We start from the raw sequence: 18982 nt of genomic DNA, 5'->3' as shown, positions 1-18982 counted from the left end.
CCAGCCCTAATATATATCCTTCATAAAGCGCACAAACTAACAATCATATTGGTGGTGTCAAAATACAGCAATATGCTGAATGAAGAGAAGACACCGGAGCAGCTCAGATGGGATGCTTTTTCTTTTTAATTCAAGTGCACTCTTGAATTAAAAAGAAAAAGCATCCCATCTGAGCTGCTCCGGTGTCTTCTCTTCGTTCAAGATTACCTGCCTCCCTCCCGTTGATGCACCAGATGTAAAAACAGAAGCGCATGGAACCCCTTTTTTGTTGACAGCAATATGCTGCTTTGTTGTTGTTGTAATTGAGTCCCTTCTGTCATTCACAAATGCTCACAAATGACAGAAAATGTGAGACAGAATGAGAGAACGCGGAGTGAGAAGAGACCAGGCCCACAGACAGGTATGCTTGCCTCTCAAAATCTTGCCTCAGATTTTAACTCATAACTTAAATAAATATAACTCATTGAGACCTAAAACATTTCGACATTAAATCTCATACTATTTATAGGCTTCCAAACAACAATTAATTTACAATCCTTAAGCAAAAGCTAATTCAAGGAACCTACATTTCCCCCTAAGTGCTACATTCTATAACTAACTGGTTTCCTAACCCTCCCAGACTTGGTGGTAAGTTCATTAGGAGGTTTTGGTTGTGGGACATCTCTGCAGTCAGTAGGTGCTATGGCTGGAGTGTATCCATAATCTTATGTCCAAGTCCAGAATCTCACGTTCAATGATTTGGGGCTAGGTGACTCCAATAATTACACTTGTATTACCTCGTGGAATATTGGTAGTAGAAATCGATCAGGTAAGAAATTAGGTGGAACAAGGAAAGAAGGCAGGATGAGGCTTAGGTGCTTACCGGATCAGTGTTGACATCAGAGTGATATAACCATAACTGTATGTGTGGGCTACAGTATGTACCCACTGTAAGTATATGTTTATCCTTTATAAAGTGCTCAAACCAACAGCCAGAAAATGCTGCAAGATGTGTTTTTTGTGATTGAGTCCCTTCTGCTTTGCTCACAAATGACAGAAAATGTTGTACAGTATGAGGAGAGAAGGAGCAGTGAGGACAGATCAATAACATTCCAACAGCCAGGTATGTTCGCCTCACATTCTACATCTACACCAGCATAATATGCTACCTATAGCAAATGTACAGAACTGTATGTTTCCAAATAACAGCCCCTATTTTTAAACACACACACACACACACACACACACACACACACATGCACGTGTGCATGCGCACACACACACACACACATGCACGTGTGCACGTGCGCACACACACACACACTGCTTTGAACGAGAGATGGAGAGAGAGAGAGAGAGAGAGAGAGAGAGAGAGAGAGAGAGAGAGAGAGAGAGAGAGAGAGAGAGAGAGAGAGCTAGCTCACCTTTAATGAAAGTGATGCTGGTGATGAGGATGAGATACAGTATATGCCAGATTCCAGTCTGTAAGTCTCCTGTACATGTCTGCTATATATTTTAAGTATGCTGTAAGTATAGGCCTACATTACTGTAAATACATTTTGATTTCAATCTAGACTAGTTGTGGTCTGTTAAAGCTTTTCAGTAACTATGAATTTCTACTTAAAGGATGGGTTAATGAACAGGATGGGAAAAGAGCTGTACAGCTGTTCAGAGACGCAGCACTAAGACGGTGTGATAGAATGAAGCCCCTGTCCTTAACCCTCAACATGCTGGGGACTGTTGAGGAGAGGCACCGCTCCATCATTAAATTTTACAAAACACCGGACTTGGAGTGGGCAAGTGACTTCATCTGCCACTTGGAGGGTAAGATACTCTTTCGTGTAAAATATCTTGACTTAAGGTGTGTCGGGGTACGGACCCTCATGCTGCAATATTTCGTTTTTTTCCTTTAACAGGAGACAAAGCCATAGGGGAGGGGGTGAAAAGGCATGTGTTGACAACCATAATGGAGGCCCTCCAGACTGGCTTCTCTAGGGAGGAAGGCACAAGTATGTTAAGCACATTTTACGAGTATGCAGTCATACTAAATCTAATATTAGTAAATCTATGCATATGACAAATAAAATGTTTTGTATTATTTAGGGGTGGGCATAGATTAATTTTTTTAATCTAGATTAATCTCACTGTAATTATGAAATTAATCTAGATTAATCTAGATTAATCTATATCAAAATGGCTCATTCAGAATAGGCACGATAGCGAAATAATGCCGAAAAAAAACCTTGGGGTTTCTTAAGACAGATGGCGCATTAGACCAGAGCTCATCTTTTTTTCCAAAATGCATCTCATCTTCAAAAAATGGTCATGTTGATACTTGGAGATGAAAAAGTCACAGCAATATGTGTAAAGTGTGTCCAATATGTTAGGAAGCATTTACAGTTATAAGATACTGAAATTTCAAAATGAACAGCGCTATAAGTTGTAGAGGCAAACACAGATAAATCTATCATTTAGGCTATTTAAACAATATTACCTCAACAATTCAGCATTTCTAATGGGCAGAGAGAGAGAGAGAGAGAGAGAGAGAGAGAGAGAGAGAGAGAGAGAGAGAGAGAGAGAGAGAGAGAGAGAGAGAGAGAGAGAATCTGCCACTGACTGGACTGTTAAAAGGAGCAGCGGCTCCTTTAAGAGAGGGAGGAGCTCTGCGCATAGTAGGCACAGCAGCCCTCAGAGCCAGGCTACTGGATATGCCTATCTAGAACCTACAGCACTGGCACACGGCGATTTGACAGTTGTTCTCAGAGTTAGAATGCCAGATGAGTTACAACTCGACATGAATTCAGTTTGCAAAAAAAAAAAAGTCAAGCGCGACAACCGCGAGGTTTATTACCGTCGGACATGAGAATATCTCACTGAATCGCAAATGTGCGCGATTGCAACACAAACATTCAGCGAGAGTAGATATTGACAGTTTCAGTTTGACAATCTTCAAAATGCACACGGAATGTTTTGCAATTATAGCACAGGCAAGATTTCTGGAAGTTGTTTATGTATTCTATGCAATGCGTGAGGAAATGTAGGCTATGTCGGGCTGGTAGCTACTCACACACAATAATGTCTCTCTATGCTTCACCTCAAACAATAACATCTCTTTAGTCTACCACTTATGAAAAAGCACTCAAACAACAACTACCATGGCAGAGGGATTAATGTTTTCAGCATGCAAACACTTCATATTTAGTAGGTCTGCTGAAACAACAGGTGGAAAGGAGAAGCGACTGGAGCGCAGTCTAAAAGCGTCTGTCAATTAAACGCTATGGTGACGTGCATACCCAAATTCCAAACCTATATTTTGAGACTAGATTAACGTGCGATATTTTCTTTATCGCGCGACAAGAGTCTCACATTATCGCAGCACGTTAACGCCGATAACGGCCCACCACTAGTATTATTGTACTCCTTAGGTAAGCTGCTGCTGTTTGAGGGAGAGGAGGACCACCGGACTCCCACCTGTAGATTCGACCTCATTGAAGATGGTCTCTTCATCATAGCAGGAAGAATTATGGGGCACAGCTTTCTACATGGGGGTCCATCTTTCACTGGACTAAGTCCTGCTATAATTCATGTGATCCTGGGGGGCGATCCAAAAACGGCACCTATCTCTGTGGCTGATTGTGTTGACACTGAAGTCCGGGAGGTTCTGGAGCTGGTGTGGATTGAACATTTTTTTTTACAATACAATTTAATTCAAATAGCAGGCAATGGGGGATTTTATTCAAATTGGTTTGATTGATAGTTTAGAGTAGTATTGTGGGGGCACAAATAAATATATGCCCTGTTTACAACCTGCATTAACAACTACAAACATAAACCTGTCTTCATAGCTTGAAGGGAATGCCATCTTAACCGAGGCCCAGAGGGAGAGGGTGAATAAAATCTGTCTGTACTGGGATCTGCCTGCGGTGAACAGAGAAAATAGGAAATGGCTCTACGAAAAGATTTTCCTTCATGCCGTGAGTTTTACACATTTCCATTACAATGCCTTTCACTTTCACAGTGCCAGAGTAGTAATGACCTAATTAGCCAAAGTATTAGCCATGTAAACATATTTTTTTCAGTTTTTTGTTTGTTTGTTTGTTTGTTCGTTTTTGTTTTGTGTGTATTTCTGCTAAATAGGTCCTTGGGAGGACAGCAAAACAAGTGGAGCAACTGCAGAAAGGACTAACGGACAGTGGAGTTTATTATCTGCTCAGTAAACGTCCAGACACTGCAGCCATCTTGTTTCCCAGGACGTCTGAAAGAGAAATTACACCGCAGGTAAAGTTTTTGTGTGTGCAGTGTGACGGAGCTCATCTTGCACCTGTTCACCCCCCTCGGGGATCGAACGTGCGACCTCGTCAACTACAACGGTTCGGCAATGGGAGACACAGTACTATACCGCTGGGCCAAGAGACTAGTCTCTCGGCCCAACGGCACGAGACTATATGAGGCTATCGGAGGGAGGTTTACCAACGTTCCACGCCAACTCTGTGCTAGTTAGCCTCCGTTACACTCTCCCCCTTAAACCTCACTCCCATCCCGGGTCAGCGGCACCACTGTGACGGAGCTCATCTTGCACCTGTTCACCCCCCTCGGGGATCGAACGTGCGACCTCGTCAACTACAACGGTTCGGCAATGGGAGACACAGTACTATACCGCTGGGCCAAGAGACTAGTCTCTCGGCCCAACGGCACGAGACTATATGAGGCTATCGGAGGGAGGTTTACCAACGTTCCACGCCAACTCTGTGCTAGTTAGCCTCCGTTACAGCAGCAGCCTAAGCCAGTGTTTCTCAACAGGGGTGCAGGCCCCCCTCAGGGGTGCCGCAGACACGTGGCTGATAAATAAATTATGTAATATAATACATATCTGTCTAAATTGATAAGTTAATGCTAGCCAGTGGAATGTTTCATCTGCCATTTACGCACAATAAAGTAAATATAGGTCGCCCCAGTCAGCTGCAACTTCGAACATAGGTCGTGTGACGTCTCCAAATGTGTTACTTTTCTAAGCTTGTGTAGTATCGGATGTGATGCCATGTTACGGCTTGTTGGTTTGGGGTGCCTTGAAACTTTTCATGAATTGAAAGGGTGCCTCACCTAAAAAAGGTTGAGAAACACCGGCCTAAACCCTGCTGCCTCACCTTGCCTCCTTTGGAAGGTAGACTAAGCAGGGGCTGATTGATGTTGCTGTCAACTTGAAGCAAATTACATTTTCTTTTTTTTTGATGGCAGATGATTTTGGACCACATCACTTGGCCTGCAGAAGTGGCACATGGTGTTTCATTAGCCTGGTGAACCAGCGCCACCCGCTGGACGACAAATTAGTCTGGTTTATCAGGCTAGTGTTTCATCGGAGGACCAGGACCGAATTTTGAGTTTCCTCAGACGATTTATCGAGAATGGTATGTGCATGATGTACTGATAAAACATTAAAGATAAGTACAAGAATGAGAAATTCGATGAAGATGAATTTGCCTTTTTTTACAGTGGCGAAGACTATTAATTTCAGTGTACTGATATGTATTCATTTTTAGTAGAAAAGCCGGCATAGGCCGAAACGTCTGCCTGCCATGCTAACCCACTAGAATAAAATACAAGAATTACACCGTAGAGGCTTTTCTACAACATATGAACTTTGCTGTTTGCTCTCACCCGAAGACCTTGTCAGAAATAGTTGAGAGTTGAGCCCACTTTCTTAAAAAGACTGATATGTACTAAAACAGAAAGGTTTGTGATTGGGTAGTGGGTCTTGTCTTGTATTGTGAACAGGTAACACAGTCTTATGGTGAGGCTGAATGATATTCATACCTGCAACCCTCCCTGTTACACACTTTAAAGACCATGCATACCCTTTCCCCTTCCTTCCTTCCTGTCTGATCTTCTCCACATTGCCCCTTTCTCTCTGGGTGCATCCCAATATGTGACCTTGCCTCCTCCACTTGCCTCCTCCACTTGCTTCTCGTCATGATGACATCACTGATAACAGCATTATTTTTCAATATCTTGCAAAAGCTCAATTGTAAAGTCTTTTTCTCATTTGCAATTGGGATGGTGAATGAAAAACAGTCCCTCAAAAGTTGTTGTGGCGAGGCTGACAGCTGGGAAACTTTATCGTTTTCTCCACGGAGGAGGGGCCAGGAGGCGGGACGAGGAGACAAGCACAAGTGGAGGAGGCAAGGTCACATATTGGGATGCACCCTCTCTCTCCCCCCCCAACCTCCTCTGTCCACCTCACCGCGCCCCCTCTTCACCTCTGTAATATTGGGAGCATTTTCTCCCTCTCCCTTACTCTGGTAATCCTTCCCTCCAGACATCAATAACATTGATCTTCCTCTGATCAAATCCAACTGTTGTTGTAGCATATTTGTGCTTTGAGTGTGTTTTGAGTGTTCAGAAAGGAGCTTATAAATAAATTGCACGTTACTAAGTTGTTTTGGCTAAGTGCATCAGCTACATGTAATGTGTGTGTGTGTAATGTACGACTATGGGCTCCCTGAAGGTAAATAAAAATAACTTGAGTTCCCCTTGCTCTTCAGGAACTTCAGATGTACTGAAAAGCCTCTTACGCTTCTGGACTGGCTGGTCGGTCCTGTCGGAACATTTGAAGGTGGAAATCATGCCCATTAAGTCATCCCTACCTGCCGTCATCAGTCATCTCCCACGGTCCAATACTTGTTTCTTCACACTGAAACTGCCAGCTGTCGTACAAGAGTTTGAGAAGTTCACCATTGACTTGAAAGCAGTATGTGAAACATCTTACTCTGGCTTTGGCCAGGATTGAAGGAATGCTGTCTTCAAGCAACAAAATGTGTATATGTGACCGGGTGTAGTGTCAGTCCTTCTATCCACTCCTATGCACACACACACACATGCATTTGCACACACACACTCCCTCCCAGTGGAGGGAGCACTGACGTTAATCTGAAACCGTGATTCCTAAAACCGGAAGCCGGTGTCTTGGGACACGACAAGGGAGGGGATAAATGGATTAGGAAAATCACTCGAAACCCTTTCATACAGAGCAGGTGAGAGTTGCTCCGTTTGTAGCTTAAGGCTAACTCCAACGTAAGCTAACCACTCTCGCTGCTGGGAACCAACTTTAATCCCTGAGTCACTGGGTCAGTCGTAGCGCGAGCTCCGTGCTAGAACTAAGCGAAAGCGTACTCACTTGGCATTCCGCCCATACCCACGGTCCAGCGTGGAGTATCACGCCACCGAGGAAACAAACGAAACGGCATCAGGTAGCTATCACTTCATTGAATTTACGCTGTACTGATTTATCGGCTTTGATGTAACATCATAGCAATTGTTTACAACTAGCCTATGTCTGCATTTAATAGCAGGGAAAGCGTTCGCATGCTTGGCCCAGTACAGTCAACAAGCCGCCGAAGGAGTATCACGCTAAGACGCCAACATACCAGGTAGCTACCAGTGTTTTGCTGTCCCTAGCCCCGTACGGTTTGTCGAGTGTGACCTGTGATGGTGTATCACCAATGCTCATGTTCTGGCATGTTTATATTTAAATACCAGGAGAGGGGTTTGCGTGATTGGAGCTACTACGCCGTTCATCCACCAGAGTGTAGGTCCACCTCTGGGTTCACCTTAACAGGTATCCTACTTTTTATTGTACCTCATGTCTACGAGTCGCCCTCTTGCCTTACCAACTGGATATGTTTATTATTGTAATGTTTTAATGTTTATTAAATAAATACGCATGTTTGAGAAACATTTTAAAAATGTTCATGGTAATAGCGAAAGGCTATACCATCACTATGTGATTGAAAGAGGGGGAAAATGTGTGTGTTACTAATGTGTATGTTTGTTTGTTTCAGCGGCACCAGCGTAGCTATCGTTGAGTGTTTGTGCCGCTTTCTCCCCTCTCCTTTTATCTGCAATTATTACAGTACCTCCAAGCCAATTGTGTTTTAACCGTTTTGGTGGCTACATTTTCTTTTGTTATTGTTCTTTTTAACTGAGGCTCTGGGTAGCAGTCCCTGTTATGCCCACCTTAAGCATACCTCTAGTAAGGGTCCATTCGTGTGTCAGCACCTTTATGTGTGTATCACAGTTTGCTGTGGATTACTGAGCCGCGTGGCTCTCAATTGAGTGCAGTGTCTTCACTATATACCATATCGGGTTTGGGGGGTCACCTAGGGTAGTGTAGTAGTGGGGCCCACTGCGTATGTACTAGCCTGCTACCCATACAGCCTCAGATTTATTATTTTGTTTTCTTTCATTTACTTTCTTTTTTTTGAATATTTATTGAAAAAAAAATAAAACAAATATTTTTATACCTGACTTCAAATCACTTGTCCTTGGATCATTTATTGGTTTAAACCCTGCACGGGTACTTGGGTGAACCCACCACCTTCACCCTATTACATGTAGTTCTGTGTGATTTTTTTTTTTAAATCACTTGTCTAACAATTAAACTAATTTATACATTTCTGGAAGACCGATTATGTTTTATATAAAATATAGGAATGGACACAGTTACAGTGTATCACAGAAGTCTTTTCATGGGACATTAATGCAACTTCTCGTTGATTCATTGAAAAATAGTCAGTGTACAACATACCATATAATATATATAACAGTTTCTATTTATTGTTCACACAAAATAATTCGAAATACAGCCATTAATGTCTCAACAAATGTGAGTACACCCCTATGTTAAAATCCCATTGAGAAGAGCAGGATCTGCTTCAGTACTCACAATACAGGTTGATATGCATGTTTCTTTTGGTGAAATTCAGCCTCCCAATGTTGGTGGCATTCATGCAGCCTCAAACCGTGTTAGTCCCACTTCCATGCTTGGCTGTATTACTCACTTGGTTACCACCACACATGCTTGACACCATCTAAAGCAAATTTGTTTATCTTGGTCTCATCAGAGACACAACGACTATGGATATGGATTGCTGGAACCATGTCCAGTTCAGGTGAGAAATTTCCCCTTTACTCCAAAATTGCGAGTAGGACTAGGCTAGGTTTGTTATGCCACAGCAGAGGTCCAATGAAAATATTTGGTGATCACTTGCTACGTTTACATGAGACATTTAATTCGGAATGAACTTACTTTAATGCTGAATAAAGCTTAATCCGTTTTCAAAATGTCATGTAAACACTTCTTAATTCGGAATTAAATGAAAGATTAAAGGAAACTCGACAGAACTACTTAATTCTGAATTAAGAAGTGTTTACTTGACATTTTGTAAGCGGATTAAGCTTTATTCAGCATTAAAGTGAGTTCATGGCGGAATAAAAAAACGTCATGTGAACATAGCACATGAGAACCTCAGCAGTCATTATCTGTCAATTCATTAATTCACTCTCTGAAATTTGGATTAAGCTTGTATGCATACATCTTTGTTCTCGCTGGACTTCTCGGACTTCTCGTGATTGTGCTGCTCTCGCAGGAGAGTGGGTGTCCATTCGGTGGACTGATCATCAAAGTGCTTCACGGGGCTCGCAGGAACCACTGCACTCAAGAAGCTGAGATAGATTACGTGGCGTATTGGACAAGATCGCTGGCCGTGGTACTGAAGTACTGCCACGACCAAGAAATGTCTATGTAGCAAGTTACATTCTCGAGCTCGAGAGTATGGGGCGCCACTGAGAGCTCGGGCAGTATCTGCGCCAGCAGATATGAGTGAACTCGGACACCCCCCAGCAGATGATGGTTGGAGAGAAATGGAGGAAGGTAGGGCAAGACACCTCGATCGAACAGTGGTAGAAGGGAGGCGAAAGGGGAGGTGGTGGGTGTGAGCGAGAAAGAAAATTTCTGACAGGAGACAGGTGAGCGGAGAATAAATGCTGTATAGTTAATTAAGGGGCGTTCCAAATTCCAGTGCGCTGAAATTCCACCAAATGACGGCAGAGCAGAGAATGAGATGCAGCTGGTTAAATAGGCGTGCCTATCCTGTCACGCTGAATTCAGACGAATGACAGTTGAGTGGAGAACACAATGCAGGTGGTAAATTAGGCATGCTAAATTTCATTACGCTTCTCTCGAACTTTCGTTTTTAACAAAACGTGCATTAAAATGAAAAGCATACCATCTGGATGAATTGCTGGATACATTATAGCGAATGCATTATAACTTCCACCTGCCCATGCACTCCCATTCTAATGTTGAGATTGTTTTCCCCTTCATGGACCCTGCCTCCTCACGGGGGCTTGGAGACATCCTCAGCAACACTTTACAATAACGGATATTTTAAAGCTTCATTAACACTTTGTAAATTATTCATTAACAGCTCGTCAGGTGAAGGTAGAGATGCCGTCCACACTTTTGTCTTACTTGAGAAGTTTCGCTCGGTGCGTAATTCCCAACCAAAAATGCAGTGTGAAGAAAAAGGAGTCGCACACAGGAGCTTGATGCTGTTCAGTGAAACTGTATTGAAAGAGAAATGTCTGCACACTTAAATCCCCTTTGTGTTCTTTTTAATGATAGGCCAAGCTATCGGTCTACTGACCTTCCTCAGGGGAGGTTTTTTAAAAATGTTTGGCACCTTTTAACCGAGAGTGCGGTGGGATCCGGTTAAACACAGTGAAACTGTATTATTTATTTATTTATTTTTATTTATTCGTTACAAGGATAGTCCCTTGAGATGTGCCATTTCATTTTCGAGGGGGTCCTATTAAAAGCTGAGAGAGTCCCACTTTTTGTTTTGGCTTCTCTTTATGTTCAGCTTGTAGTACAGTTTCACTGAACAGCATCAAGTTCCTGTGTGCGACTCCTTTTTCTTCACACCTAACAGCTCTTCAGCCATCCTGCTTTTTTACTGAGGTACTGTAGGCCTACCCTGAACATGGTAATCATTGTACACCCCGTGCACTACTCCAGTGGTTCTTAACCTTTTTTTCATCACGCACCCCCTTACCTGTGACCAAGAGAAGCCACGCACCCCCAACCCAAACTTCTACACTTCTATATGCCCTAAAAAAACGATTTCAGTGATTTATCACAATGATTCTTGCTTGAGACATTCATTAATACCTTAATGACTTGACATGGTGACCAAAACCGGTTTAAATTTGGTTTCGAATTGGCCTAATAATAATGTTTGCTAACAGAATTTTGGACACAACCTCAACACAAAGACAATTCTGCGCACCCCCTGAAATCTCTTGCGCACCCCCAGGGGTTGCCAGCACCCCAGGTTAAGAACCACTGCACTACTCCATGGGCACCTGTTGGGCTATCCCCAATCACGATGATAAACTTGGAATTTTGCGTGACCTACTTGTTAGTAACACATTGCTATTTACTTTCTTATGGTTTTGGTTGTATGGTTGTTAAGTAGGTAGCCTAGTATTAATGTGAAGTTTAGTGTACTATGTATTTGTCACAATAAAGATGAGTTTAGGTTTCACAGCAGAATGTAGGTACACAGTAATGACACTAGTCATAAACAGTATCATCAGCCTCGTGTCAAAGTCTAAGTGAAATGATACAACGACTGAGTTCTGTTGCATATGTGGCGTAACAGACATTTTTTCTCCAAAGCAACATACAGTAATTTAGGCAGAGAAATATGCTGCTGTAACAATGTTGAGTTGCTTAAGGTGCTTTTCCCAAAAGCACCTTATGGAGTACCCTTTGGGGGTAAATGTATGTATCTACTGGCCCTTTTAAAAATCAGATGTATCTTAAGGTACAATATGACATCATGAAGTACCCTCTGCTCCTGAAATGATTAGGTTAGTTAGTACCAGAAAGGTCAATACTGCTCCCTATGTGTGCCTTTGTGGCTCTGCATGTCCAAAGGCAGATGTCTCAAAAGTAAAAGAAGACGTAAAAAACAAAAACCTTCAACAGATTCCATCCAACACAAGGGACTTCATGGGGTAACTGAGTGCAGTCATTTTAGACTAGTGATTCTGTTTGTTGGATTGGAGAGTCAGTTGGAATTTGAGGTTATTATTTTTTGGTAACACTTGTCATGATACATTCCATTTAATTCAGTGCAAATGCACTTTTTAGTGTGAAGCCAATCTTCCATCCAAAGTTTGTGTTAGAAGTTACATATGATATGTACTTTCTATATGAGGTCCCAGTTTTTGTGATTGTCATTTTTTTCCCTCAAATCAGTTCTAAACAGGTAGGAAGAGGTGACATTTTCACCAAGACAAGCAAGAAGGAGGAATACAATACTCTTGCGTTCACTGTCCTTTTTTGGTCAGAAGAGTTGGAAGACTGTATGGCCTGTATGGAGATCTGGGGTCCGTTTCTCGATTCTTGTCGTTGCTAACCGTCTTAAGACCGTCTTACCATTCCCTTGGATTTAGCGGTGAGCGTCGCTGTGGAGAGAGAGTTGAGTCGCTCTTATGAAGGACGTTGCTACCGTCGTTAGCAAAGACGCTTTCGAGATACGGACCCCTGGTCTGGAACAAGCAAAGTCTGAGTCCAGAGAGCTAGACGTATTACCAGACGTATTACCTAAATCAATCCAAGTCTGCATGACTCAATATACTATATGGTGCCATAAACTAATAAAGATCTCCAGTCCGCCAGTACAATGCTGTGTAAGTGTCAAAATTTTGTTGTTGTTGTTGTTGTTGTTGTGGTCCACTGACAGCTTTTGCAGGACACAGACCAAAATACTCAGAAAACTCAAATTTCACAATCTGTGCTGAAAATGTGTCTGTAAATACAATGTAATTTGACACACCATGCCAATCCATTACAGTACATGTACAGTATTTCGATTCCACTCTGTTCTGTTATTAAAATTACAACCCTTTTAGAAAAAAGACTACCCCCCCACACACACACACAAACACACACACACACACACTCACATATGTAAACTGCATGCATGTGTGTGTGAGAGAGACATTAGTCACAGTGATGCTGGTGTGGAAGATGTTGGATAGCAACATTTCAAACTGTGTGTATCTTGTGGATCCACTCTGTTTTGTCGATTGCAGCCCGAAAGAGAAAGCAAAATGAAGGGCATCACATGATCGAGAGGAAAATATGTCAAAGTGACATAAGATGGGAAACATATTGAATTACTGATATTACAAGAGCAAGACTAGAGGAGGAAGTGAAACTCATTGCAGACCTCAAAATGACTCCCCTGTAACTTGACAGACAATCGCCTCAACTGCAGAATATCTCCGGTGATTCTGTTCTACAATTAGAAATAGACTAACTTTGCATGCATGTCATAGTTCCAAGGCCAAAGCCACCTCTGACAAGGAGAGCATAGAAACCCTCCACTGTAGCTGATTTAAAAACAATAATGCACACAGCGATGTGAAGGACTGTTTGCCAGTTCTTGTAAACACTTGACTAAAAGTCTTGCTGCAAAGGGGTGGTATGGTTGAGGGGCCAATTACTTTTTCATGAGATCATGTAGGTTCAGATAGCTTTTTTCCCCTTAATAAATAAAATCAGCTATTAAAACATGTTTTTGTGTTGACTTTAGCCTGGTTTAGACTTGTCTTGCAACTGCAGCCTACGTACACAAACAGCCACCATGCCCCCCTCTGCAGAGTTGAAACAAGTTGCAGTGCTGAATGTATGCTTCTCCCAGGCTGAACTGTCCGTAGTCTGCTGCCACCCCCCACTGACAGTGCATCTCCTGCAGTTGCAGGACGAGTCTAAACCAGACTTTAGGAGTTATCTCTACCGTTTCAATTTTCTTGATCTGAAATGATTCAGACTGACAAAGATGCAATAAAAGCTAAGAAATAAGTCAGGGGGGGCAGATGCTTTCACACAGCACTGTATGATAAAAGTGCTCATCTTGAGGTGCTCCACCCATGGTTGAACTACCAGTATTGTGTACTAGGGCTGTACGATATAAAAATGTAGATAATCAATAACAGCATGCTACCTCGATAACGATATTTAGAAATATATCCGAGTGTTTTTCTTGTCACTCATTTGTCGGTCTGCGTGGGGGGCGTGGCTTCTTGCACAGTTGTTGACATTTAGCAAGCGATTGGACTGCACAGAAATGTGTTACTTGTTCACGGTAATTAAGTCATTTTCGCGATACGCATGTCGTCTCTCTTGATATCGCGATTTTTACATATTTTAGATATATTGTGCAGCCCTACCGTGTACACACCACAATGATCTGTTTTAAAGAAGACAAGGGTCATTTTGCCAATTCTTAAATCATTTTATGCAACATAAACAAGATCATCAGTCTGTGCCTCTGTGGACATTACAAACACAATGAACAAGTGACATGAATGCCACAGCAGCGCTAAGCTGGTGTGGATAAATAGCCTACAGTAGACATTAGTTGTGTGCATTGGCACTGCCCTGCCCCTTGCAATTGGATTCGAATACGAATCGGGAGGTAATGATTCAATTCGAATCGATTCAGTTCGATTCTACAATGCCTTGCAATGCATTACATTTCTACTGAAAGCAGGCAATGCAAGCAGTCAAATACTGAACATCATTATTGTCATTATTGGTTGTTGTGTGCATCAGTCCTGCAGTTTTCAATCCTTTGAAGTGCTTTAATTTAATTTAAAGTTCATTTGCTTTGGAATTTGCTCAGGAAATGCCCACGGAAGTAATTGAAGCTTGAAAAGATATGCCACATCGATTAGCCAGTATGGAACTTCTCGAATCGATTATTGAATTGTCCTGCCCCGTATTGTGATGCATTGCCGAATCGATCAACTATGTGTTGACACCACTAGTAGACATTGCAATACGTTCGGGTGGGCTGGGGTGGTTCTGGTCCCATTCGGGTGGGCTGGGGTGGTTCTGGTCCCATTCGGGTGGGCTGGGGTGGTTCTGGTCCCATTCGGGTGGGCTGGGGTGGTTCTGGTCCCATTCGGGTGGGCTGGGGTGGTTCTGGTCCCATTCGGGTGGGCTGGGGTGGTTCTGGTCCCATTCGGGTGGGCTGGGGTGGGCTGGGGTGGTTCTGGTCCCATTCGGGTGGGCTGGGGTGGTTCTGGTCCCATTCGGGTGGGCTGGGGTGGTTCTGGTCCCATTTGCTTCTCTATCAGGTCCACCCCCATTTGGGCATCTCTACACCAGGGTCACCAACATGGTGCCCACGAGAACCAAGTAGCCCCCTCCAGGAGAGCTTGGGAGGGATTTGACTATGGCAGTGTTTACAAAAAAGTTGTAGAAATACCAAGGCACTTCTATGGCAGTGTTTAGTCGTATCTTTTTTCCTCGTTCATTTGAAATAAGGATATTAATGATTAGTGAGTTCATTAATGAAATGCAAGTGGTCATACAATAACAGTGTCACTTGAAACACAATACTTTCATTTAGTACATAATTATGTGGCCCTTCAAATGTATTCTTATCCAAGTTGGTCTCGAGGTGGCAGGTTTCAAATCCCCCACAGTTGCCCATGGCTGAAGAGCCCTTGGTCAGGGCACCTCCCCTGGACTGTAAACAAATACTTTGAACCCAAGTTGCTTTACAGGAAAATAAATATATGAAGAGTTCAGATGCAAAACCCCCTAACTCCATTTCTGAAGACCTGCACTTCTATATTTTTAGAGAAACCCGTTGTTGGTTTGGTTTACATTCATGTACTTGATAATACATATAAATAGTTATATTACATAAATAAAATAAGAAAATATGCAATTTTGATAGCTTTGTATTAAATAAAAATGAATTAAGATTATTTTCTGAAAAGGCACTTAGGGGATTTTGCATCTGAACTCTTCATATACAGTACATGTGGAAAAAAAATGTTAAGTAAGTCCTTTGGGCAGCAGGGACAGAGAGACCCCTGTTCCATAAGTTCCACAAGTATTGTTGTGTGTGGTTAGGTTAGTTTTCTGCACGGCCATTTTTTATGCCGTCTGCCTCTGGCCCTGTGGAGGGCCAGGAGGGGGAAGCTGGTGTGGAGAGGTACAGCAGGGAAGCCTGATCCAGCAGGTCTCAACAAGTGCACGCAGGCACGCACGCACGCACGCAGGCACGCACACACACACACACACACACACACACACACACACACACACACACACACACACACACACACACACACACACACACACACACACACACACACACACAGGCAAATTGCTCCATAGCCTGATCCAGCAGGTCTCAACCTGTGCACACTCACGCACACACATGTCCACGCACACACACACACACACACACACACACGCACGCACGTGCGCGCGCGTGAAATTCCAGCTTTATACAGTAGCCTCCTCCAAGTGACGTCAGAGATATTCTATAGAGATATGCCAACATAATAGGTTTCTATGGGCACCTAACGCGACCAGGTTCCGGTCTGCCTAAAGGGGCGTGTCATAATGCTCCTACAATGAATAGAACAGTCCTTAGGTCTGCCTAGGTCTACCTAAGGGGGGCCATAATAGAACCAGGAAACAATGGGCCAATGGAACCTCTCTCTCTCTACTCTCTCTGGTGACGTGATCTCCATCTTGGGGAAATACAGTAAGTGATTCAGGAGGAAAGGATGAGTCAGTGGATAGACATTGTTAGATGGGGTCCACTCCCACAGAGCTGTGTATGTCAGCAAGAGTCCTTAGTGCCAACCAGCCTTCTGCAAAGTCCAAAGTGTGAATGGATAACTCCATCTGTTGGGCTACATTAAAATGCACTGGACGTGTGATCAACGTGTGCTCAGAGGCGAGTAAGTTGGGGTCCTAAGCGAAAATTCAAAAGAATGAAGATTCACAACAAATCAACACTAGTAATTTAAAGTCTTAGCAGTTATTCACCATCTATAGGCTTGGGGGCCCCAAGCAGCTGCCTGCTGAGCCTGGTGAAAAGATGTGCGCTATATCTGCGTGTGCTTAAAGACTCTTGGGTATCACAGGCACAGTGCACTTTCTTGGTTTAGGTCTTACCTCACTGGAACATTGTTTGGCTTTATTGTATCCCTGGCTGTTTATAAATAGCCGTCTGTTGCTCTTGTTGGCTATCTTGCAAAGGTGGAGCTCTCTTGCCCAGTTCAAGTTGTTTCAGTTTCACCAAGTAGCAGCAATCACATGATTTAACTTAACAGCAACATATTTCCCTGAGGGTGGGTGTGGTATGTTTGTGAATCCAGCCACACAGTGTTACCTCCGCATTTTTGAAATAGGCATTCAAAACAGAGGACCAGGTAACCCATATTAACACTGCCAATAACGAGTCGTTTGCATTCGCCCCCTCTGCTCAGAAAGTGACCCAGTGCCCGTGATAGACTAGGGCCACTCAGATGGCGCCATCTAGTGGACAAGTCCCGATAAGGCGTTGGAGAAGTCCCAGCCAGGCATCCAGGAATAGTCCTTCCCTCATCGCCTCCGCTGATCAAAGAAAAGAAGTGGGTGTTAAAATGGTTGGTCGCTTCAGCCTGCTCGATCAATATGGGTGATGGTTGGGCGCTTGAAAATAACACACAAAAATACAATATTTTAAAGAACTGCGATGGGGACAGAACATTTCAGAAATGCAAGTCATAGGTTTCCCAAAATCTTAATTGCCATATTCCGCCACATATTTGAATCTGTTGTAAATCCAATGGCTATAAGCGCATATGGAAAAAAGGGCATTTTCATACAAAAGTCAATTGCTGCTTAACTTACATGTCATCAGTGCCTTGGAGAAGAAGAGCAGGCCACAGACCACCACCACTGCGATGGCGAACAGCGCGGGCGTAGAGGCGCTCGCGGTGAGGAGCGTGATGTTTGGGTCGGCCATCTTCAAAAAGGTTCTGATGATGAAGTGACAACGACTAATCATACCAGAGGAACTCACTCACGGACAGTGGTTGCAGTGGATAAAAGTTAAATCAGTCGATGCGTATTTTCTAAGATTTAGGCTATAGGTCTACATCGCTGCTGCATCGCATCTCATGTAATGCAAAAACAAATAATGGAGGGCCTATGTAAATGTGTAATGTAAAAAAAAACATATTCTTACATGTTCACCGCTTCTCCCATGCTCCGAGTAGTTTGGTTGCCAGTTGCGTACGCACAGTGGCCTAGGATATCCCTTTTGCGCTTGCCCCTTGAGAACGGGTAGCTTTCCGTTTCAGTTTTCATCTGACAAATCACAATATCGACCAAAGTCTCTAGGTGTGCTGGTTCTGTGTTTACATAAAGATATTGTCATTTCGAAACTGAGCGCCTGAACTGTGGTGGAAGCACGCGCCAGGGGAAGACCGTTCGCGCAACCCCATCGGTTTGAGAATAAAAGTGCTCAGTTGGCAAGTACAACACAAAAGCAATGTTGATTATTTAATTAGGGAGATACTAGCCAGCGCCCCACGAAGAAAGCATTAATATCCCTTTATATTTATGTTATGTCATTTAGGCTTATGTTTATGTTAGCTGTTTGTGCTGCCTCTGACCCCTTGGTAGCCCAAAAAATAACTCTGAGAAGCTGTGGATAAACTGTGTCAACGGGTCCTCCCTAAACCAAAATTACCGGTGGGAGTGGGGGATGTAGCCAGCGTTTTTTTTTCCAGCAGGGAACATTAATTAGCAGAAGATATTTTTTTCAATATTATGAAATATATAATATGCAAAAATGTATATCACGTCGCCATAAGACATTCATATTTTAAGTCACTGGCTGTTCAGCACAGGGGCCACAAGCGGGGCAATTGAAAGGGTAATTTTCTCATTTGCAATCGGGTTGTTGAAAGGTGAAAAGTCCCCTAAAACTTTGTTGTGGTTAGGTTGACAGCGGGGAAACTTTATTGTTTTCTTCTCCACGGAGGCGACGCCCCACGTCAAGCGAAAGGCCACGAGCACAGGTGAGGAGCAGAGTCCGGATATTGGTAAGCACCCAAAGTCATTAGCTCAGTGCAGAGTCAGGATATTGGTAAGCACCCAAAGTCATTAGCTCAGTGCAATGGCAGAACAATTGCACACAGGGCCCAAGGGAAAGACATTTTTATAGGGCCCCCTACACAGCTTGCCAGGCTCACAATAGGGCCCCCACCACCAATAAAGGAGGGCCCTGGGACCAGGGGCAAGTGCCCTGCTTGCCCTCCCTATAGCCCCACCCCTGGCTCAGTGAAATGT

The 18982-nt window shown here is 43.3% G+C and overlaps 1 protein-coding gene across 1 annotated transcript; it reads left to right on the top strand.

The window, feature by feature from the left end:
• Positions 1–1630: 1630 nt before the first annotated feature.
• On the top strand, positions 1631–5277 carry LOC134436072 (uncharacterized). The gene is made up of 6 exons (XM_063185099.1): positions 1631–1803; positions 1896–1988; positions 3405–3649; positions 3825–3953; positions 4117–4257; positions 5215–5277. The coding sequence occupies exons 1-6, from the start codon at positions 1680–1682 to the stop codon at positions 5275–5277; spliced, it is 795 nt and encodes a 264-aa protein (XP_063041169.1). The 5' UTR covers positions 1631–1679.
• The last annotated feature ends 13705 nt before the right edge of the window (positions 5278–18982 follow it).

The sequence above is a fragment of the Engraulis encrasicolus genome, chromosome 20 (assembly GCF_034702125.1).
Source record: "Engraulis encrasicolus isolate BLACKSEA-1 chromosome 20, IST_EnEncr_1.0, whole genome shotgun sequence".
Classification (NCBI taxonomy): Eukaryota; Metazoa; Chordata; class Actinopteri; order Clupeiformes; family Engraulidae; genus Engraulis; species Engraulis encrasicolus.
This window is presented reverse-complemented; position numbering and strand designations above follow the sequence as displayed.